Genomic DNA, 22,973 nt, shown 5'->3' with positions numbered 1-22,973 from the left:
AGTCAATGTCGTCGGTCTTAGTTGATTATTGGCTACTTAGCGTTACGTTAATATGCTTCTGTGCCTGTTACAAAACCATGGCACAGCATTTTATTTTTTTGTTAATGTTACATGTAATACAACATTTATACAAAACTTGGGTAAAGGTCTTATGTATTTCATGCCTGATTTACTGCAGCGTGTTAGAAAAGGAAATTGATACCAGTTCATATGTAAACGTTCCACATTGAAGCTGTCACTTTGATTAAGAATCTCTTATGTGCCTGTAAGGACCATTGACACGCTGCATGTGATATTTGATTGTGCAAATAAACTCAACTTGAATTGCAAGAATAGTCACTTATGCAAACACTAAATTGAACAAACTTGTATATATGTTTTAGAACTGGTTTCCTTTTTATGTACATTTCTAATGTAAACAGGCCACACCTTTTAGTTTTAATATTGTTTGGTCCTATATTTTGTACATCTGTAACAGTAAGCTTGGTTTAATCTTTTATCAATCCATTCCTTTCTACTGTCCTTCAGGAGACGGTATCAGATGGTCCAGTTCCCTGGTCTTCACCCAACAGTGTGTGTTTTGTGGCGGAGCAGGTCTCTCACCACCCACCCAGTAAGCGTTGAACCTTCTTTTTTTTCTGAGTGATTACACAGCACTGCCAAAACCCTTTGACATGTAGGATCAAGAAAAGCCAGCTGAACACATTTTTTTTAGATAATTTTTCATTACAATTTAGAGGTCAGAAAACTTGTAAAGCAAAATATAAGATAATGATTATGTGTAAATCAGGAACACATAAATTACTTTTTTGACAGATTTTTATATATACTCACTCATTGCTTGTTTGCTGGACTGACACTGAGATGTTGCCATTTTTTCTTCTTTTCTCTCTGTAGTTTCTGCATTCTACGCAGAGTGTTTAAATAAGAAGATCCAGTTCAATGCCCACATCTGGACTAAGTCTAAGTTCTTAGGCATGTCCATAGGTGTCCACAACATTGGCCAAGGTACGCAAGAAGACTACGTCTTAAATATATACATTATGACATGTTCTGTTACAGCTCTGTGGAGTTCTAATAATTATATTCTTGTTATTTTAGGTTGTGTGTCATGTTTGGAGCATGATGAACATTACATCCTCACCTTCCCTAATGGATATGGCAGGTGTGTGTGTGTGTGTGTGTGCGCGTTATTGCTTCCCTGTGTTTGTCTTATATCATCCCTCAGTTACTGTGTCATCTTTACTTTTTGCCTCACTGACCTGAGCCTGTCTGTCCCAGGTCGATTCTGACCGTGCCATGGGTGGAGCTCGGTGGGGAGTGCAACATATCCTGCTCCAAGTCGGGCTACAGCGCCAACATCGTGTTCCACACCAAACCTTTCTATGGAGGAAAGAAGCACAGGATCACCGCTGAGATTTTGTAAGAGGAAAATTGGTGCACAGTAATTTAGATTATAGTTCAAAGATTGTGGATTAAAGATCCTGACCTGTTCAATGAAATATACAATAATTCTTTTCTGTTTCTCTTGCAGTGCACCTAATGATAAAAAGTCTTTCTGCTCCATTGAAGGGGAGTGGAATGGAGTAATGTATGCCAAGTGGGCAACTGGGGTGAGTCCTTTATTTGTTTCTTTTCTTTCTTTCTTTATTTATTTGATTTAATTAGATTTCGTTCTTCAGCGTGGTGGAGGGTATGCATCAGATTGGACAACAATCACTCAGGGGCAAACTAGCCATCATTTATTAATTGACCAAAAAGTAAATGCAGACTTTCTTTCCGGTGGGAAATCACTACTAAAGGAAAGGCTTTTGCAGTAAATAAACACATTAAAATATGAACAAATATGTATTGTTTTGTCTGTTTCTAGGAGAACACAGTGTTCATAGACACTAAGAGGATGGGCATCATTAAGAAGAAAGTGAGAAAGCTGGAAGACCAGCTTGAATACGAGTCTCGAAGGTGAGAAATGAAACTGGCTGTTAACCTTGGCAGCTTTGCAAAAGATGCAGATACAAAATGCTTCATTAAGAAACAAACGGTGTGTTCATGTATCCATCAGATTGTGGAGAGATGTGACGCTGAACCTGAAGCTGAAAGACATTGATGCAGCAACAGAAGCCAAGCACCGGTTGGAGGAGAAACAGAGAGCCGAAGCGAGAGAGAGGAAGGAGAACGAGCAGCAGTGGGAGACTAGGGTGAGTCTGTCGGCCTTTTGTTTTTCAGCTCACTGAAAGAATATAAACTCTGTGAGATAACAGACCACCCACTCCTAAAATATTGTGAAATTAACACGTTTGTTTTCCCTTAAAAAACTGAATTTGCAATCTGAATGTCAAATGACTGAATGTGAATACAACACAATGATAAACATGACAGCATTTCTCATGCATAGGTTCACTTGAGTGGCTCAGCCAGGTTTTAAATTAGGTAAATTTTACGTTAGCCTGCCCTATTGCACTCATTTCAAACTAATTTTTAGCCTCACTGTTGTCTGGGTTACATGTGCTGTAATAACTGAATGGGGACTTGAGGCTTCTCTGTGTGCAGCTGCCTAGCTAGTGTCTTCTGATAATCTGCACATGAGGCGTTTAGGGGACATCACCTATAAATTGTAGCTGCAGAAAATAACCTAGGTTACTATCCCCCTCTAAACTGTGTGAGTCTCTGCGTGGACATCGGGCACACACTGCACCACCCACAGCCACTAGTAAATATTCAATCTGTGGGAAACACTGCATGAGCAAAATGTCAAAATTTGAATTATTTTTAAGTTAACATTGTATTTAGTTTATTGGTCAATAATGTTTCAAATAATAGGAAAATAATGGTGAAAAGCTTTTTGCCTGCTTGAAGTATACACCAATTCAGCACCTCTGTTTCACAGGTAGACAGAGATCAGTGTTAGAAATGTCAGATGATATTGTCGTCTTATTTTGGGATCATTTCTGATATAGTTGTTTCAGATAACTGAGCGTAGTAATAATTGTTATTGCTTGTGTGTTTCTGCAGCTATTCCACGAGGACGGGGAGTGCTGGGTCTACGATGAGCCTCTATTAAAGAGATTAGTCTCACAGAGGCACTGAGAAGACTACACACATTCTGATACACACACATACGTATGCATAAAGAGATGCACACACAGCAGAGTCTTCATAAGAACTCTTTTGCAAAACCACTTCTTATCCAAGCCTTGGAATGACTGATGATTGAATATGTACACAGCTTTGCATTTGACTGTAAAACAACAATATGGAAATGAATGAAATCAAATGGAAAAGCATCAAAGATGTAACATGAAAATTAGTAAAGCTCCTCTCCTTATTTGGGCAATCCCACTTCCACCGCCACCGATACCCACCAACATGAGACTCAGCAGCGCAGAGAGGAGGCGGGAGTGTCAACACGTCTCATCTTATCTCTCGACTCTGTCGGTCAGCTTCACCATGCCCATCATCAGCTCCACAAGACAAGCCAGAGCAGCACTCATTTCCCCCATACATATGGGTTTTTGTTTTTTTGTTATTTTTTTGTTTTTATTTTGGGAGGGAGGGGAGGGGGGTGTGTGATTGATGGTGTTCAAATCAAATAAACCTTGACAAATAAAACAGCGCTCTACATCTCAGGGAATCTGGTGACTGAGGAAAAAAAAAAAAAAGCTGCTGCCCCCTCCGAGAGTCTGACAGCCTTATAACGGTGGAACGGATGAATCTTAAAGGGGCGGGGAGAAATTCTCTGCTTGCCTGCAACTAGTTATAACTGTTGTTTATATATAGATATGATATACATATGATGGATATATAAATATATATTCTTTTTTATTTTCAATGCTCTTTTTGTTTATTTTTTTCTTTCTGGCAATAGTGTAAAATATTTGAGGAAATGAACTTGATGGCTTTACATCTTTAGGAATCATTCCATTTACCCTTTTGATGTTTTGTTCCCATTTTAAAAGTTAACTCGCCACCTACTTGGTCCTTCACACTGTTCTGTGTCTCAAGTGTCATCCAGAAGCAAATCCCTGCGTAACCCACAGCATAGATTTATGGAATATATGCAATATAGAAATAATTTACGTTGCCTGTCAGTGGACAAATTTGGGTGTCCATTATGCCAAAAAAAAGGTTAATGAGAAAAGGCTAAAGGGACTTTGATCTGGACAGAGAACAAACAATCTTCTAAACATGTTTCTTTGTTACCTTAAGGCATTTATGAACAAATGATTGTTTACATATTTTTGTCTTTCTGGATTGCTGGTCTGCGAGGAGGATGCAAAGCTAGGATTGATTCTGTGAAATCTCCCCTTTTTATTCTGCACATCACCCGTCCTCTCCAAAAACCCCACTGTGATGTCAGAGTGGATCGCCATCGACATCTACTCTCGAGTCGTCAGAGGGCGAGGAGGGTGGAAATGAGGAACCAGAGTAGACTTTTGAAACACTGCTGCTGTTTCATAGTGCTGCTAGAGTCCAGGCTGCGTTCTACCAGTTCAGTTTTCTTGTGATCTTAATTTTTTGTTTTTGTCCTATGTTTTTCAAGATGAGAACTAGCATAGAGGGCAATATTTATCCCACTGTACACCTCTGCTTTTTCAAACCACCATTCATTCTCTTATTTACAGCTACATAGGTTGGATCTAAGTTTAGTCATGGATGAGATACAGAAATAAAAAAACAGTTTTCACCTGAAAATGCCTAAGAATATCTCTCAGTGCTGTAGCAAGCTCATAACAGCTCCCCCCTTGTTATCTTTGTGTGGGTAAGGTTTGATCGTCTCTTAAATATTTGGCTGTTACATTATGAAAGCTGATCGATTCAAATAAATCGAAGGAACCTTTTGAGTCTTTAAATTCAATTAATCCGGTGAAGAGAGCTATAAAGACATATTCCTGGTGCTGTTTGTGCATCCAGTGACATATTAGTTGAAAATATAAATGCCTGTGTTTGCTGCTGTTGACTGTAATCCTCCTCTAAAGCAGACAAAAATGCCTTTAGTCACAAGCCAAATGAAATTCAGAGTCCAGGCTAAATTTGAAGCTTAATGTTTTTTTTTCCTCCATGTTTTGTCTTTGTAAATTATATTGAATCGAGGCCTTGCCATACATTTCAGTATCACTCAGTTATCGCCTGATAGAGAGCAATCAAAACAAATGTATTTTTTATTTCCTTCTGATCATAACCATTGATTGTATCAGATCCTCCTGTTTATTGATGCATAATATTAAATCTCCATGAGTTTATTCCTGTGAGGTTTTGTCATGCTTTTTTCAAAGAGCATCGTCTTAAGCCACATCACTCAGAACACTCCAAGTCAGGCTCTGAGAGGAAGCACAGTTGTTGTGTCTTTATTAGAGTTCATGTCAGTTCGTGTCATTTTATTCCCAGCAGAGCGCCACACAACTACGGCTGGACTACAGGTCTAATCCACACAGCATTTGAAAACAACTGTGTGGGTCTCCAGGGGATTTAACACCAGATTTTGACACAGGATCACCGTGTAAGACTGAAGATTACATTATAACCCAGGAAGTATTTGGAGTTGTGTTGCGGTGGCACAAACCCCAACAAGTTTCAGTTAATTACCAAAAATAAAAATAAAAAACAACTGACACAGTGAACCTGTAGGCTTTGGGCCCCTTTGAGATCAGATCATTTGGCATTAATGTGATGTCAGATATGTCAGATATTTAAAAATGTGTTGTTTTGTCTTTTGAATGTTTGATTTTCACTGTGCAGAATGATGCAAATGAAGAAAGGGTTTGACACAAGAAAACAAAGTCATCTGGTGAAAGTGGAAAATTAATATGTGCACACCTAAAATTTGAATTGTGTGAAGTGTGTACTGATTTGTGACATTGCAACCAGTTTGAAATGTAATCATGTTCCAATAGGCATCTTATTCTTATATAACCATGAACATTTTGACAGTTGATTTCCCAGAAGATTTAGACTCTTGTCAGTCATCAGGAACACCTAGCTAAAACTAATGCAGTCTAGTACAGCTCTCCTACAATAAATCCTCGCTTCATAAAGGTTATAATGTTCACTGCGTTGAAACTGTGTTAAAGAAGTGTGGATTCATGGTTATTTTGAAAGCTGTAGTTTGTGGTGCTGTTGAACTGTGTCCTACAGGGAGTTGTGTCTGTTATTTACCCTGTACCTATTGATGTAAATGGGGTGGACAAAATAATAGAAACACCAGTCAGTGTACCGCAATACAGCCTGGCAAACAACGTTCTCCAAAATCAACTACTATTCATTTACACAATGGATTGGCCCAGCGGGGGCGCTAGTTGTGTGACTATTTTTCCCATCAGCCTGTGCGACATGTCCTATAAAACCGCCCTGCACCCTTTCTCCTGCCTCACTCTCCGGCTCTCTGCGAGGTAAATGTCTTTCTGTCTTACTAACTCAGTCTGTTATCTTACACCTGTGGTTTTCTGTTAATATTCAGCTCCTAGTATATCAAGACACTTGTAATGTTCACAGTTACTGTGCAGGACCTGTGCTGTTGTTTCGGTTAAATACTTTATCTCGCGGTAAAATGGGAAACTGATGCTAGAGGAGTTAGCACTAGCAGCAGGCCTCAGCCACGTGTTGTAGCTCGCATGTTGAGATGTTAATCAGCCTCACAGCTCAGTGCAGCCTCTGCCCCGTGGCTGTATGATGAAATAAATGTTGGTAGGGACATCTGAGTACATGTGAAGAAATGCCAACATTTCTGATTGCATGGGACAGAGGCTCCGCGTTCATTCTAGTGCTGTTTTCTAGGCTTATTTTTTTTTAACCCAAGCTGCGCTGCTGCAGGGCCTCAGCACTGGGCGAGATTTAATACGTTTCAAATGAAAGTTAAAACAGAACCGAGTCTTTTTAAACAAGTGTCTGTACTTAGTATTAAATTGTAAATTTCTGATTTGCGTTTGCAAAAACTGTTTCATGCAGAGAGTCGTGGACAGAAATGATTTCTGAAACTACCACTTATAATCATTTGTAAATGGTGTGCTGGGGCACTTTGTAACTAAAGTGCTTTTCCTTTCTCAGGTCCAAATGGATGTGTTCAAGTTTTGGAAGCAATCTGACCCTACAATGGTAAATTTTGTTCTTTTCATTTAACTCTTTATTTTAACTGGAAGTCGGTGATGATTTAGATGATAAGAGTAGTGGACAGAAGTGATTTCTGAGTCATTTTACGCTGAGACTTCTCTAGTCAAGCTGCACACTCTGCTCTTGTTCTTACCATTATATTAATTAAAGCTGTGTATCCACAGGTTTCAGGGAAGTTGAAAGACATGAAAGAAGTGGAGATGAAGAGGAAGAAGAGGTAAGGCTCACTTTTGCTCAGAATTGCTGTTGAGATGACTTTATGCTTCCCTGAGGTGTTTCCTGTGTTTGAGCACTGGTGTTTGTATCCAGGTTTGTTTTACTGACCCTGGAACATTTCAAAACCCAAAATGCAGCAAAGACATGGACAGTACAAGCACATTATACACCTCAGAGAAGCACCAGTCTGTCTTTTTTAATCCCTCACATGATCCCTGTGCTGCTGTGATGACATTTATTTGCTACTCTCGACAAGATGGATGACGATACTTGCAACCACCATATTACATTATCTGAGGCACTGACAAAGTTGATGCCTGCAGTCCTTAAGTTTATTGTTTTTGATTGCTCATTTATGTTGTGTTCCTGCAGGTGTGGTCATGTTGACTGAATTGACTCTCTGACGACGTCCAAACAGGTAATGAACCACATTTATTTGACTTCGTGTCTCTGGAACAAGCTGTCAATGATGATTTTTGTTTTAAAACAATGGGAATCTCTCTGAAAAAGAGTGAAAGATTACTTTTTTCCTGATGCAGTGCAGATTAAGAAATACCCACCAGTTTAGTTTGTTGGCTTTTATTTACATCTGGTGTCTTGCTCGCAGGTGATCCTCTTACTCATGGATCTGGTTTGAATGTTCTTGGATTGGTTACAGGTGAGTTGACGCTTTTAAGACTTGACCTGTTGAAATATCACCGGTCTGATACAGTGATGAGTGCATAGTTCAGCAGATTAACAATGAAGATTATCTATTGTCTTTCGCTCCTAGCTGACGTGTCGGCCTCCATCACCTATGAGGCCTCTTGGTTTATGGAGTCATTTTTTAAATTTTCTTTTTTTTTTTTCTTTTTCCCTCTATTCATTTTCAGAAACAAGAGTCTGCCTACACAAGACAGTGAAGGTGAGTTTAAAGGCTGAAGTAAAGTGATCGTTTACTGACACTTGACACAATGATGAGTGCATAGTTCAGCAGATTAACAGTGAAGAATATCTATTGTCTTTCGCTCCTAGCTGATGTGTCACCTGTAATTGTCCTTTAGCCCTGAAGTATTTAAAATACAGTAACTGTAATAACATCTCTCCCTCTCCTCCTCCTCTCCAGACGTGTAACCTTTGCTGACTGAATCAATTGCAGCCATGTTGGTAAGTGTCACATTCAGAATCAACACTGCAGCTAAAATCATTCAGATATGATGAACATGAATCAGGTCTCTGATCCAGTTGAGGAAAGAAGTCATTTTATTCTGATCTGGATTATTACTAGGAAGAGAACTACACTTTTAAAAAATTTAATTAACTTACATGAAACTTTTCTAACTTTGCAGAGGAAATGGGATTGTGAACCGTTGCATGTACTACAACAGATGTCGCACAAACAAGGTGAGTGAAAATGAACAGCAGTCTCTTGCTCCTCAGACCCAGATGACCAGTGGAGTTGGTGATCAATCATTAAAAATAAACACAAGATTTGTAAAATATTAATATCAATACCACAACTGACACCAGCTCCATTTTGTCTTTAGTTGAACTCTGCCGTCATCTGGGTCTGACAGACCTGCACACATACATTAGTTGGGGTCTTGGTTGCTGTTGTAGTGAACCTCATGTGATCCCTGTAGTCTGACCTGTGTGATGATGAAGTAAAGACTGACCTTAAACCATGGAGTCTGTTATATTAGCTCTAGCTGACCTGGTCAGTGTAGATATTTTCATCCTGATGTTTGGTGTGCATATTCGACTTATGCTTTCTGTTTTCTTCAGGCTTCTCATCGTTCACTGTCCAGTTTGAAACAGCAAAGACGATCAACTGAGGTGAGAATGCAAGGATGAGATACAAAAGTACTTTGATGGGTTCAGTGATGTCTCAACAAATGTCTGACCTGAACATTAATGTGGACAGTATCTGTTACTGAGTAACCCTGTGAATTAAATCTTAATCAACCAGTCACTGACTTGTAATAAGGTTATTTCATCTCCTCTTCAGGAAAGAGCTGCATCTCTCCAACTGACCTTGGTAAGCAGTTCAAACTCCTACGTCTAAATTTAAGTGCTGCTTGCACTGTTTTCTATTGGTCAGCCGTGAAGCTTTTGATTTCAGTGGCTGCCATAAACTCAAAAGGTTAACTTGACCTCTTCCTGTGATGAAAAGATTCTGCCAAATGATTTCTATTGATTATAACCCTTACCGTTCCATTTTTGTCTGAGGTTGTGTGGTCATGAAACATCTGTTTCATGTTGTTACGATTTGTCCTGCTTTCTTTGAATGATAAATCTGTGTGTTCCCTCAGGAATGCAGCTGTGAAGTCCCTTGGCCCTGAGGAGAAAACCTTAGTCTGCTGAAGCCAGTCTGTCTGGATAATGAGTCAGCTGTCTTTATACTGAAATCCAATACATGCTGATGTCAGATGGAGACTGGTGTTCCAACTGTATTAAGACAACTTGAATATCCATGTGGTCCCCCCCCCCCGCCCCTTGGTTATATGAAAGGAAATGCACTGTATTTCTCATTTTGAATGTTGACCTGACCTTGTGCACCTGTCAAAACTTCAAGTACTCGGTCAGTTGTGTTTGTATCTTGCAATATTGTGGCAATAAATACTAAAATATTATGATTGACTGTGTTCTTGTTCAAAGTACAGTGTGTACCAATAAAACGTGCAGGTTTTTTTTGTTTTTTTTTTTTTTTTTAAATCATTGCCAAATCATCTGTCAATGATCAGCTATGTAAATAAAGGGCTTTTGATATCAGTCATTGACATGTAATACTGTACTGGTTTGTAAATTGCTTTTTGGCCCGCACGTTCCGTTTCTATGGTGCTGAGACAACACCGGAAATGACGCAGTTATCGCCTTGACATTTTTTTGTAGTTCATTCGATCGCGGTACAGGCGCCTACCCTAGCCGTTGGTGTCTTTGTTTTCAATTCCTTTGTACCTTCTCAGGTATGTTGCATAGCTTAACCTACATTCAGTTAAAACGAACGAATAGTTCAATTTAATTTACTTTAAATAAGAGGATATATAGTTTAATTTATTCCCCAAAGTGAATGCTATCGGGTCCTTCGAAGGCGGGCGGAGCTAAGTGACCGCCCGCAAGCGCCGCACGCAACGGTGAAACAAGCGCCCTCCTCCTTCGCTTCCTATATAGCGCAGGCCGCCCGCAGTAGACGACCGGGTCCCTCATAAATGGGGCGAGTGATGACCGGGACTCGTCTCTCTGTCTCGTCTTGACCGCCTCGGACCTGCTCATTCCCCGATGTTTGTGCGGTGGTTGCTGCCTCTGCTCGGGGCTCTGTCCGCGAAAGCCGACTTCTTCCAATTCGACAGCATCTCCAATGTTTCCACTTACTATTTTAATTACATTTATTGCAATATTTGGGAGGGGGAGTGCCAGCCCAACCAGGACGATGCTACACAACAAGGTAGGAGACTGAGCAAAAATGTTTTTTATGTTATGTCTCAAGCTATTATATAATGCTAGTCACAGTTTGTAGCCTGTCCAAACACTAGCCTCCATGTTGACTAGCTTGACTCATAGTGTTGATATACTAAGTGGTTACAGCACTGTTTTATTGTGTTGTTGTCGTCGATGTGAGCAGTTCCTACCAGGGACCTGTGGGCAGGTTTTCCTCAGGACTACATTAGCCTGCTGCATCAGTGGTACTGTAGCCTGGGCCAGTGCTGTGAATCTGGAGACTGCAGGATAACCAACAACATCACAGGTATCGGTCCCCTGCCTGGTGGTACGGTCCAGTACATGTGTGTTGAGTGTGCTGAGCCAGCACATACGGGCACTGTGTCTGGACATTGACTGTGAATGACTTCATTTAATCATATGGATTTTTTTGTTTTTTATTCAGTGTCAGTGTTGTGAGATAGTCAACACTCCACACACTGACAGCTATTATAGAGAGTCATATGATTTTTGAAATATTATCCCTCTTATTTCTTTACCTGTTGTATTGTCAGTTTAACACAGAACATGGTTATTATCAGCTTTGATTATATAGGACTGGACTTCATGTACTGTAGCTTTTTCCTGTTGCCCTGTTTTATTGTAGTTATAGATTTACAGTTTGTCATCTGTGATCAGTCAAACATAAGCCAGTTTTCATAACAAGGACATCAATAATTAAAGTTGCTTTAATTGTCTTACCTCTGACCCTGAAACTTCAAACAGACTGCATACATTAGACAGGACAGCAGATGTGCAATGTTTAATAGCACTGAACATTTACATAAAATGTTCTTTTTGGTGTGAATGCATGCCATGTCTGCACAGTAAGTTAAAACCATAGATTAGGGCGGATATCTTAATGATATTTTGCACCACGATCAAACTGATATTTATGTGTAATTCAGGTTTTCTCCAACTGTTGAATAGCTTTCATTTTATTTGAGAGACTTGTCCTTCCCGAGAAGAACAAAATGATGAGGAAAGCGAAGAAATTGGAAATTAGCTAACTCAGACTCGGGCTAAGTCAACCCAAAGTACTCTTGGAGAAGGGTTTCAGGGTGCTTGGCTCTTTAGCGGAGTTGTGGTAGTTGCACCCATGAGATGTCAGAGAGTTTACTGCCAGTTATTAGCTGTTCATTAGCCGTATAATTAAATATCTTTGGTTGTTGCTTTGTGACAACAAGATATTGAATATTGTCTTAGAATATTGGCTATCAGTGGCTTCAATTCAATTAGGGTTTTGCCGCAGTTACTGGTAAATATAATTTGTAGCAACAAACAGTGTAAAGCCTAATGCAGAAATTATAAGGCTTACAAGGTTATGCAAATGACACCAGGTATATGAAATAGGTGACTTAAAGTATTAGGTGGCGCATCACATATTTTGAAGGAACACATTCATACATGTACATCATTGTCACTGAGAAGCTTTCACTCTCTTCTGTGCATGCTGCAGGTCTGGCGAGGGACCTTCAGACCAAGCTCCATGGGCAGCACCTGGCTCAGTCTGTGGTCCTGAAAGCCATTCAGGGTTTTATCAACAACCCAGAGTCCAACAAGCCACTCACCCTCTCCTTCCACGGATGGTCTGGCACGGGCAAGAACTTCGTGGCCCGGATCATCGCTGATAACCTATATCGCGACGGGGTGAAGAGCGAGTGTGTCCGCCTGTTCATCGCCCCCTTCCACTTCCCACATGCCAGACTGGTGGACACGTACAAGGTATGACACGCAGAACCTAGTTGGCACAGAGTCGGCCGTTCTGTGCCAGGAACATGTTGGACGTGTTCTTGGGGCTCCCCCCCTTGTTTAGTCAGACGTTTAGTCTGTGTTTTGTAATTCAGCGTATGGAAGATAAGGAATCACAGTTTGGACAGATGCTTCAGATCAGACATTGATCCTACGTGCACTGACATTCATGGCTTTTTGGAACCTGGCGTTTGTCCAACCAGGGCACAGATGCCAACACGGTTCCATCTAAACAAATTTTTACGCAATTGCAGCATTAGATTTCAAAATTATATTGACACAGTAACAAATCCAGATTCAGCAGAGTATAGTACGCAGGATAACCTTTAAACTGATACTATCAGAATCTGCAGAATTTGTAAATGTGGACTCTGAATTCTGAACATATTTGCTGTGACTATGTGTCTTAACAAGGTCTCCCTTATAAAATAACACTTCACAACAAGATATTACATACTTTAATAAAGATCAATAATAAAAATAAGAATAGCAAATTCCTTAAAATGACCTTTTTTCCTCATGAATAAAGTACATGGGAAAACTGCCTTTAACCTGGCTTAAAAGTTTAAAACACACAAGTGTGTTGCAGGGAAAACAGAGTAAATACATGTTGGCTGATCAAGAAGTAGCAGAGTGCAAATACATGCACGTTTTGAACAAAAGTCAAAAATGCACAATGTCTTCATTTTCTTTGTGTATTTAGAGATTTTAGTGATTTTTGAGGCTGTAGTTTGGTCTCCCTCGTTGTGTCCAGGGCCAGCTGCGGGAGGCGATCCGGGACATGGTGCTGCGTTGCCCTCAGACTCTGTTCATCTTCGATGAGGCCGAGAAGCTTCACCCAGGCCTCATCGATGCCATCAAGCCCTACATGGACCACTATGACAACGTCGACGGGGTCAGCTACCGCAGAGCCATCTTCCTCTTCCTCAGGTCAGTCATTTATTGCAGGCACGTCCTATTTTTTGAAGCTGGGTCAGAAATTTAGCTACCACTCAGAGTGTATTGCACCTGTGGCCCAGATATTGTGACAGCTCATCTATGATGAAGGATGTTTCTTCCTCTGTCTCCATTAGCCCTCTTTATGGATTTTTCATGTTTTCAATTACTCATATCCAGTTCCTGCTGACAGATAATCTGTTCAGTCAAACACAGAAATACATTTTTCACTGCTGTGATATGATGTAGGAGAGGCCTGGGGTCACTAAATCTCTGTCGTAACAAATACAAAATCACATGTTAAACAATCGTGTTGAATTTCCATCATTATTATTATTAATATTATTATTTATTTAAGTACATTGTTCAAACTGTTACTGTTCAAGTATGAGGCTTATGTACACTAAGAACAAGTTTAATTTTCTGCCAACCTTAATCGGTGATCATTTCTCCAAGAACAATCTGTATTTAACAAAATCAATAACAAACTGTCCTGCTTCTCCTCTGCAGTAATATTGGTGGGGCAACAATCAACGATGTTGCACTGGACTTCTGGCACTCTGGTCAGAATCGAGAGGACATCGGCATGGAAGACCTGGAGCATCGACTACGAACCGAAACTATGGAGTCTCAAGGTACGCAGCAGCTCTCTGCCATTTCACCCTGGGCAGGAAGTGAAGTGAACAATTATCTTGTCTTATTGTGTGAGCCTCATGCCTATTTTACATGGGTCACAGGGGTGACTGCTCTGACTGTCCAAAACAATTAGCTGAAAGCTCCACCGAGCAGATATTGATTCTTGGCTGGATCAGCTGTACAAGCTATTCTTTCACATTAAAGCAAGTCTTTTCTACCTTAATATAATAGCATTGATTGTTTGAACTTGGATTTTGCACTCTCTCCCAGGTGGATTTGCACAGAGCGAGCTGATGTCAGGCCACTTGATCGACTTCTTCGTGCCCTTCCTGCCTCTGGAGTACCGCCACGTCAAGCTCTGCGCGCGGGACGCCTACGCAGCCCGAGGTCTGGAGACAGACGAAGCTACACTGGATGAGGTGGCCAAGGCGATGCTGTATGTCCCTAAAGAGGAGAGACTGTTCTCGGCCCAGGGATGCAAGTCCATACCCCAGAGGATCAACTTCTTTCTCCCCTAGGAGGAGAGACGGACATAGAGAGAGAGAGAAAGAGAGAGAGAGAGACCTGGAGGAGGTGCAAGATCGCTTCACCAGCCCATCTGCATACAGAGCCACAGAGGAGATGTGTCCTCTCTGCTCTGCTCTACGTACTCTCCTCTCCCCACCCCCCGCAGATACAACATGTGTCTGTCAAGGTCCCTCAGAGAAGTGCCAGACAGCAGGGCAGGTCCAACGTTGAGAGGGGAAAGCGGTGCGGCTCACCCTGCTGACATCCGTAGTGTTGCAGGGGGAACGCGTTCATACCAGACAGTCATCGTGTGCGGTGTGGCTGCTCTTCTTCACCCACCTGGTCTGAATCCTCACAGTGTAAAGATGAAGAATAAAGGAGATGGTATTACCGGTTGTGCAGTGCGTGTCATAGAGGAACACTGACATTTTATCACATCACATTATTTATGTTATTTCACTGTGGCCATAAAATTTTTATTTTATGCTCGTATTTCATGTGTGCATATTTGCATGTCAGACATTGTGCTTAGATTAGCACTGATTATTTATTGACATCATTTGTGCCATATTTGAACATGTTGCTGTACCTTATTTTGTAGAGTAGTTTAAATGCACACTTGGTGGTACTGTAAGCCACTTGTAATGAACAGTAAATGGCATTGTGGTGTGAACAGTGTGGAATGTGTAGCAGCTAACAACAGTGATGGAAATGTTACTTGAAATTGTCGCTGGAAAACGTGTGTGAGACCAGGTGTCAAAAGCACTGAATCAGCTTTTCTGCAAATGTGTTTTGGAATAATACTTTTAATAATTTATTTTTGATCTCAGTGATTTTAAGGTGGTTTGTATGAGCCTGATAAATGTTTTATTATTATCATCATCACGGCGTAATATACAGAATTTTACTTTGTTACTTGAGGGCATAGTTTATTCATTGACTTGCTTTATCTCTGTCATACACTCACACAGGTCTGAGTTGTTCTACTTAAGAGTTTTTTTTTTTCTCCAAAGCTTCAAGGTTCACATTACAGGAAGAATGTGAGAGAGAAAGAAACGATCTCAGATACCGTTTTAAGAAAATAAACGCCCACAGTAAACCAACACCAGCTGTTTTCATTTAATGCAATAATTTGAGGAGATTTGTTTGTCAAACAACATATTGTTCTGCATGGTGCCTACGATCTTTCTTTGTCTTAATTAATGGGAGCGCCTCATGCCAGGGCTGATACAGAACTCCTACATAAATCAAGCTGAACAATAGTGGGCTACACTGTTAATAATCAGTGTCTTGTCTGAGTTATGTTTTTTTGTTGTTTTTTTAAGCCAAAATACCAAAAAATCACTTTTTTCAGCTTTTCAAATGTAAATCTTTCTTTTTTTGATAGTAATTGGAATAACTTTAAAACTTTAAAATAAATTTCCAATGCAAGAATAAGAAAATAAGAACATTTACACATTCCAACTTGGGTGCTGGGAAATTGTTATAGGCATTTTGCATCATTTCAGTCAATGAACAAAACAGACCCGGTCTGATGTGGTTTGATATACTTGTCAAATCTGTACTACAGTAACCCAGAGAAGCTTAATATATATATCTTCTTTATTCTTTCTTCATGTATTTATTTATTTTTATTTCAAGACCTGATATAGTGTTTTTTGATCTAGATCTGGTCTGATGTCATGATGAAACACTGACATTACTCTTTTTTGTATTTTGACAGAGAAGGTTTCACAAATTTGAAACAGCTTCTTTGGGTGAATGTAATCCTCAGATTTGAGAAAACGTCTGATGTGGACTGGTTAGGAAGACTTAACTTTTCCCTTGACTGCCTGGTCTTAGACTAACTCCAGCGTCGCTGGCTCTATACACATTTAAATTCATAAATTCATACTCATATATAACAATGGTTCATGTTATTTATTCGTGTTTATTGTGATTTTTTTTTCTACCTTCATATGATTCACCCACGGCACATCGCCCTTCTTTGGGCGTGTATCAAGCAAACGCGTGGTCTGCTCTCATTGGCCACGGCGAATATTCGTCCAGATTTCCTCTCCTCTGATTGGCTGAGTGTTGTAACGCTTCCTTATTGAGGTCCAGGGCCGACGTCCAATCAGATTCAGACATCTGTTCCGAGCCTAAAGGCGAGCGGCGGCGGCGTCTCGGTGCTTCTCACTGTACCAACACTGTATGACAGACCGGACCGACAAATATCTGCTGCTGCATCGTGCAGGCACATTATAGAGACTCATTTGTGTCTATTGTTCGTTAGTTCTTTTTTTTATTCGACAGGCTGCTTCAGCTCGTCACCATGACAGCCCTGTCGCTTCTTTTGGTGGCCGTGGCGGCCGCGTCTGCCCTGGCCGAGTCCACTGTGTATTTCCGAGAGCAATTTGAAGACGGGGGTGAGGTCCTTTTACACTAAATTACACCTTCATCGTTTAACTGTATTTGTTGTTATTTGTCGGAACTGCAACTATATCATATATTACACTACTGAGTAGCTGAACAGACGGGTAGTCTCCTTTCTTCTATTGGGCCGTCGACTTAATGAATGAATTTTTGACATGATCTTATGATTTTTACCTCCATGTCCACGATGCATTGTCTGTTTACTGCACAGCTGGAGATGAATTTAGTCTGCACTGACTGCATGACTGCCATTCATCTTTGACCCCTCTCTCCCCTCCTTTCCTTCCACCCCCCCCTCCTCTCCTTGTCCTCCTCCTCCTCCTCCAGCCATCATCACACCCTCTCTGTTCCCCTCCACCCCCCTCCACTCTACTGCACATCTCTCTCTCCCCTGGTCATTCAGTGTTCCCCATCTTTCATCACCTAGCTGTCCTCTTCTTTTGTCACCGGTCTCATTGCAAACACAGTGTAGATTGTGAAGACAGCCACATAACGCATGCCACGGCAGCGTAATACATTCATTCCCTCTGCACCTGCACCGTTGCATCATATGGTCATGGGTTAGCAGCTTGTGAGTCTTCTTTTAATTGTGAACCCTAAACTTGTTTGTGCAGATGCCTGGACAAGTCGCTGGGTGGAGTCCAAGCACAAGTCAGACTACGGCAAGTTTGTCCTGACAGCCGGGAAGTTCTATGGAGATGCAGAGAAAGACAAAGGTGAGTGGAAAGGTTGCCCTTTATACATCTTGGGTGTCCAGCAGTCTTTTGTTTGTTTGCAACCTGTTAAGGATGAGTCATGTTTAGAGCTGACTGACACTGCACAATGAAATGATGCCTGCCATTCCTCTTAATTCTTATGCTTTTAATACAAAATTTGCTAGAGGAACAACACATAGGGAAAGCGAGACCCATCCTTAAACAGAAGTTACATGATGTTATTCCAGTGAGTTTTGACTAAAACCAAAATGCACATGTACAAAAAACACTGATGGACATTTTTTTGGCACTTGAGTTGGGACATGAAACTAGTGACCAAATCTGTGTGGGATCACATGCCGTTATATGCTGATATTCCACCTAAATGCATTTGTTCAGCGTGTAAGGCTTCTAGCTGTGATTCTGAAAATATGCCCATATCCCAGTGAAGCCACCGGGGGTGCAGTCAGAGTGTCTCAGAGTTGTTCCATTATTCACTGTCTGTGGAGCAGCTCCAGTATTTGTCTCCATATGACATCACCACAACAGTCTGTCTCTGTGTTGTTCAGCTCTGTTCGTGCAGATGCATCGCAGTAACGCTGTCCTTTTCTGCTGCAGGTCTGCAATCCAGCCAGGACGCCCGCTTCTACGCCCTGTCGGCACGTTTTGATGACTTCAGCAACCAGGGCCAGCCCCTAGTCATCCAGTTCACTGTGAAACATGAGCAGAGCATCGACTGTGGTGGAGGTTATATTAAACTGTTCCCCTCTGACCTCAGCCAGGAGGACATGCACGGAGACTCTGTATACAACATCATGTTTGGTCAGTTCTCTCTGCTGGTCAAAGGACTCTATGTCTTATGAATATTCTTCATTAAAAACAATACAGCCGTCTATTTCTGTTCTTAACTGAAGAACTGGATTACACATTTTCACATCTTTTTTTGTGTGCATGTTCAGGTCCTGATATTTGTGGCCCTGGTACAAAGAAGGTTCATGTTATCTTCAACTACAAAGGCAAGAATCATTTGATCAACAAGGACATCAGATGCAAGGTGAGACATCAATAAATGGTTCTTGTTTTCAAACTGATTTTTCTAATTCCCACTGCATGAAAAAATGTGTCCGTCACACCGTAAAACCAAATCACCAAGGACATGTTGAAAGTGGAAGGTGAATTGCATTACAACCACATGATATGGAAATCATTCGTGAGTTAAACACAATCACAGTAGCTGCCAACTTTTCCTTTCCACCATGCAGGATGATGAGTACACCCACTTGTACACGCTGATTGTCAACCCCGACAACACGTACGAGGTCAAGATCGACAATAAGAAGGTTGAGTCGGGCAATCTGGAGGATGACTGGGACTTCCTGCCCCCCAAAAAAATCAAGGATCCTGAAGCCAAAAAGCCAGAGGACTGGGATGACAGGGAGAAGATTCCAGACCCCGACGATAAGAAACCAGAGGTCAGTCCGTTTGAGCCATCCAAAGAATCTGGTCGTCCTTTTGGTTATATTTTATTCTTCTCCCACACTTGTATCTTTATCGCCTCAGTGAATCATGTTTCCCCCTCTTTTTTTGTGTAGGACTGGGACAAGCCTGAGAACATCCCAGATCCTGATGCTAAGAAGCCCGATGACTGGGATGACGAGATGGACGGAGAATGGGAGCCACCTATGGTCACCAACCCTGATTACAAGGTGAACACCAAATGATATTTAGAACACTTCATACATACCTTCCAGTATTTAGGTTACACTACTGCTGTATCTTAAATAACTCTTCATTTGCTACCAGTTGTAGTCTACATTTATTTAATTCTGAAAATAAACTGTTTGTCCTAATATATAGTGCTCTCAAAGATTCATGCAGTGTAACAATACTCAATTAGATTTATGCAACACTACACCTGTTAGTGATGATGGAGTGACACAGTCTGCATTTCATTTTTCACATCATAAAATACAACGAGAAATCTTTTTTCTATGCATTCTTCATATCCCAATTTTGCTGTTTTATGCCCTTTTATATATTATTGGCTCATTGCCTGATTAACCTCTTAGCCCACAGTCTGTCCAGCAGCTGCCATGACAGAGAAACTTCTTGATCAGCAGACATATCTGCTTTTGTGATTCCTCGGACATCAACCGTAACCCCTGGTTTGGCTTTCTGTATCTGTCTGCCGTTCACAGGGTGAGTGGAAGCCCAGAGAAATCACCAATCCTGCCTATAAGGGCAAGTGGATCCACCCTGAGATTGACAACCCGGAGTACACAGCCGATTCTGAGATCTATAAATACAATAGCATTGGTGTGATTGGACTCGACTTGTGGCAGGTAAGAAGATGCAGAAGTGGACTCTGTTATTTGCTGCTTAATAAAATAATCAATTTGCTGAAATTCAGAACAACAATATAGTTATTGAGTTTTAGTTTAATTAAAGTCTAGCCAGGAATAGGAGTGTTTTACTTGTACACATTCCTATGTCTTGTTGTTGTTGGTACCACTGCAAAGTCTTGTGTTTGAGTTTGTTTCTAGTTTGCCCACAGCTGTCTTTTTTTTCCAGTCAGGGCAAATTGTTTCTTTTCAGTTCAATATGAAGGGAAGTTGAGATTCTATGGAAATATAGCTCTTTTTTAAAAAAAAATTGTTTTCATGAAGTACCTGATAGTAAAATACACACTGCTTTTGATTTTTTTTTTTTTTTTAAATTAGGTTAAGTCCGGTACCATCTTTGACAACTTCCTGATCACCAATGACCCAAATCTGGCAGAAGAAGTAGGCAATGACACGTGGGGTAAAACTAAGGTAAGCCCAAAACTGCATGTAGTCATGTGTCCTGCTCTTATATCTTTAATCATAATCCTTGGTGATTGTAGCAGTAAATTAAGTTTGAATCATTAAGATTTTTTTATTTATTATTATGCTTTTAATTTGCTTTTTCAATGCACTCCAGGACGCAGAGAAGAAGATGAAGGAAGGCCAAGAGGAAGAGGAGAGAAAGAAGCGTGAGGAGGAGGACAAGCAGAGGAGAGATGAGGCAAAGGAGGAAGAGGAGGAGGAGGAGGAGGAGAAGGATGAGGAGGAGGAAGACGAAGAGGAAGAGGAAGGGGAAGAGCAGGAGGAGGAGGAAGAGGAGGATGATGAAGGCACAGATTCTAAACTCAAGGATGAGTTATAAACTTGGTGCAGGGACTGCTTAGAAAAGGAACCTGACTGCCTGAGTCAATAAGCCATTGGAACACGGCTGGTGACTGAGATAATAGACCCTCATGACTGACACCCTGGGGTGGGGTTGGGTGGGATGGGGTTTTTCATTTGTTTGTTTACAAAGCAAGGGAATAGGAGGGAAAAGGGCAATCACTGTTCTGTTTCCTGTTTCCACATGCTACTACTATTGTTATTGTTATTAAATGAGGAATAGTAATAGAAAAAAATGAAGATGTCATAACGAATGTCAAGGCGGGAAATTGTAAAACTAAATTGTTTCACAGGCGTTCCCAACAGAAATCTATAAACAGTCATTTCTGTTGTTGCAAAACATCTGGGTTTTAATGAAGTATACTGTTGTGGTGACATGAAAAGCTATGTTTGGTATGTGATTGATACCATGTAAATGTTTTGCTTACCTCATGTGTTTTGTTCGTCTTATTAATCTGTGTCACTTTTTGTTTGTTTGTTTGTTTGTTTGTTTGTTTTTGTTCATCTTTTGTTACCTCCATGTTGATCTGAAAGGATCAAACAGGGTTACACGTCATTACGCAGGTTATTATGCCTGCTCTTACTTAAACCTCTGATTCAAACAAGGGTGAATGGCATCGGGTACAAGAGTGCGTAAGGACTAACACTATATGTTTGACAACCTGTTCAAAAAAAGCTGTCGTCCATAGGATGGTAACATGGGGTGCTTAAAGATCAGATCCCTTACATAGTTTTGTACTGTAAAGTTAACACTTTTTCACTTCAATGCACATACTGTAGTCTTGTGTGTCAATAAACTGTTCTCAAGCTCACATGTACATTAAGAGCACTCCAGTAGCAGGAAAGCTTAAGTTTCTTTTGGTACGCGTTCACTTTAGGTTTACTTATTGTTGGTGTGCACAACCTGTTTCCTCATTTCTGATGCCAATATCTCTGCACTGCTGAACCCCAACACACTGTCCCAAACAGTCTGAAAAATTATCCTTTTGTAAAAGATACATTTTGTACTAATGGTAGTAACTGAAGTGGGAAGATTTTCATGTGGGTGTGTTAAAAAAAAACAAGGACGGGCACTCTGTCCAATAAAAACAACTGGAGGAAAATGAGCAGATGTACTTCTCAATTCCATGTCTTTAATGTATTTATTTTATTATGTAGTCTTATATATTATATAAAAGTAACATGATATTTTGATTGCTTAACTCTGTATGGATAGACCTGTGGGGCATTTTGTTTGTTTCTTTGGTGGTATTTATCTGTGTTTTGTATTTACTATTTTACTGTGTTTTCATTTGCTTGTACTCTTCTACATTTCAGTGGGAAATGTACTTTGCTGCAGTCACCAGTTACTCTGCAAATTCAGATTTCACATACAAAACATGACCACCTGATGAAATTATGTATAGACTAAACAATCCATCTGTATAATGTAGTTAAAATTAGCTCCACCTTGACCAACTAATAGTTATAATAACAGAACAACAATAATACAGGAATAAACATGCTTATGTACTTTTACTTGAATGCAGGACTTTTACTTGTAAAGGAACATTTTCCCATCGTTGTCGTAGGCCACATGTGGCATTGATGACATGAAGGTTATCAAGACTAAGTCCACTTTTTAAATAACTCATGATGTTTTCTCTTTCTTTTTGTTAAATTTTCCTTAAAGAAGGTTGAAGTGAAAAGACTTCAACGACCGACAGTACACAAAACAAACCCCCTCTCTCCACCAGGGTGGCAAGAAAGAAGAACTACATGAATTAAACATGCACAAAAACATGTACAAAAATAAGTCAAATAATAACAATGACTAAGAAAAAGCATAGTGCAAGTATGATATTCATATCAGGTAGGTTACGTGAGACTCATTATATTTAAATTTAATCAAATGTATTATTTTACCAGATTTTTTATATCTGGAAGTGTGGAGTGGGCCTTGCAACAACATTTTCATCTTCATGTTGTGAAATAAAACTTACAGAAATATAAATGAATGCTACATAAAATATGAGAAATATGAATAATTACATAAAATGGATGTAGGGAG

At 40.4% G+C, this 22,973-nt stretch overlaps 3 protein-coding genes and 6 non-coding genes across 14 annotated transcripts in view; all 9 read left to right on the top strand.

Annotated features, from left to right (window-relative positions):
• osbpl9 (oxysterol binding protein-like 9) overlaps nt 1-5,240 on the top strand; it is a 33,869-nt gene extending 28,629 nt beyond the window's left edge. For all 5 annotated transcript variants that reach the window (XM_018673330.2, XM_018673329.2, XM_018673334.2 and 2 more), the window contains 8 exons: nt 529-613; nt 898-1,008; nt 1,102-1,165; nt 1,282-1,422; nt 1,535-1,613; nt 1,871-1,962; nt 2,063-2,198; nt 3,013-5,240. In XM_018673330.2, the coding sequence (XP_018528846.1) occupies nt 529-613; nt 898-1,008; nt 1,102-1,165; nt 1,282-1,422; nt 1,535-1,613; nt 1,871-1,962; nt 2,063-2,198; nt 3,013-3,087 (783 nt within the window). In that variant the 3' untranslated portion in view covers nt 3,088-5,240. The remainder of the gene's footprint in view (nt 1-528; nt 614-897; nt 1,009-1,101; nt 1,166-1,281; nt 1,423-1,534; nt 1,614-1,870; nt 1,963-2,062; nt 2,199-3,012) is intronic.
• A 1,412-nt stretch (nt 5,241-6,652) lies between these two features.
• On the top strand, nt 6,653-6,734 carry LOC127143510 (small nucleolar RNA SNORD74). The gene has a single exon (XR_007814987.1). It is a non-coding gene; the product is annotated as a small nucleolar RNA SNORD74 (small nucleolar RNA).
• Nucleotides 6,735-7,131: 397 nt separating this feature from the next.
• LOC127143514 (small nucleolar RNA SNORD75) lies at nt 7,132-7,200 on the top strand. Its single transcript, XR_007814991.1, has one exon. It is a non-coding gene; the product is annotated as a small nucleolar RNA SNORD75 (small nucleolar RNA).
• Nucleotides 7,201-7,778: 578 nt separating this feature from the next.
• Nucleotides 7,779-7,861, top strand: LOC127143517 (small nucleolar RNA SNORD79). Its single transcript, XR_007814994.1, has one exon. It is a non-coding gene; the product is annotated as a small nucleolar RNA SNORD79 (small nucleolar RNA).
• A 162-nt stretch (nt 7,862-8,023) lies between these two features.
• LOC127143512 (small nucleolar RNA snR60/Z15/Z230/Z193/J17) lies at nt 8,024-8,104 on the top strand. Its single transcript, XR_007814989.1, has one exon. It is a non-coding gene; the product is annotated as a small nucleolar RNA snR60/Z15/Z230/Z193/J17 (small nucleolar RNA).
• A 161-nt stretch (nt 8,105-8,265) lies between these two features.
• Nucleotides 8,266-8,346, top strand: LOC127143511 (small nucleolar RNA snR60/Z15/Z230/Z193/J17). Its single transcript, XR_007814988.1, has one exon. It is a non-coding gene; the product is annotated as a small nucleolar RNA snR60/Z15/Z230/Z193/J17 (small nucleolar RNA).
• Nucleotides 8,347-9,456: 1,110 nt separating this feature from the next.
• LOC127143509 (small nucleolar RNA SNORD47) lies at nt 9,457-9,531 on the top strand. Its single transcript, XR_007814986.1, has one exon. It is a non-coding gene; the product is annotated as a small nucleolar RNA SNORD47 (small nucleolar RNA).
• A 693-nt stretch (nt 9,532-10,224) lies between these two features.
• Nucleotides 10,225-15,710, top strand: tor3a (torsin family 3, member A). 2 transcript variants are annotated; one of them, XM_051077238.1, is made up of 7 exons: nt 10,225-10,744; nt 10,922-11,044; nt 12,236-12,501; nt 13,283-13,342; nt 13,379-13,458; nt 13,975-14,099; nt 14,371-15,710. In XM_051077238.1, the coding sequence occupies exons 1-7, from the start codon at nt 10,579-10,581 to the stop codon at nt 14,616-14,618; spliced, it is 1,068 nt and encodes a 355-aa protein (XP_050933195.1). In that variant the 5' UTR covers nt 10,225-10,578; the 3' UTR covers nt 14,619-15,710. The 2 variants fall into 2 exon arrangements, with proteins under 2 accessions (XP_050933195.1, XP_018528851.1); XM_018673335.2 differs by having other exon boundaries at nt 10,244-10,744; nt 13,283-13,458.
• Nucleotides 15,711-16,732: 1,022 nt separating this feature from the next.
• Nucleotides 16,733-22,441, top strand: calr (calreticulin). Its single transcript, XM_018673336.2, has 9 exons — nt 16,733-17,015; nt 17,637-17,738; nt 18,336-18,539; nt 18,677-18,771; nt 18,980-19,189; nt 19,310-19,423; nt 19,916-20,059; nt 20,438-20,530; nt 20,679-22,441. Exons 1-9 carry the CDS (start codon nt 16,922-16,924, stop codon nt 20,901-20,903), a joined length of 1,281 nt encoding a protein of 426 aa, XP_018528852.1. The 5' UTR covers nt 16,733-16,921; the 3' UTR covers nt 20,904-22,441.
• Nucleotides 22,442-22,973: the final 532 nt, after the last annotated feature.

The sequence above is a fragment of the Lates calcarifer genome, linkage group LG17 (assembly GCF_001640805.2).
Source record: "Lates calcarifer isolate ASB-BC8 linkage group LG17, TLL_Latcal_v3, whole genome shotgun sequence".
Classification (NCBI taxonomy): Eukaryota; Metazoa; Chordata; class Actinopteri; family Centropomidae; genus Lates; species Lates calcarifer.
Note: the sequence above shows the minus strand (reverse complement) of the source record. Positions and strands in the feature narration are given on the sequence as shown.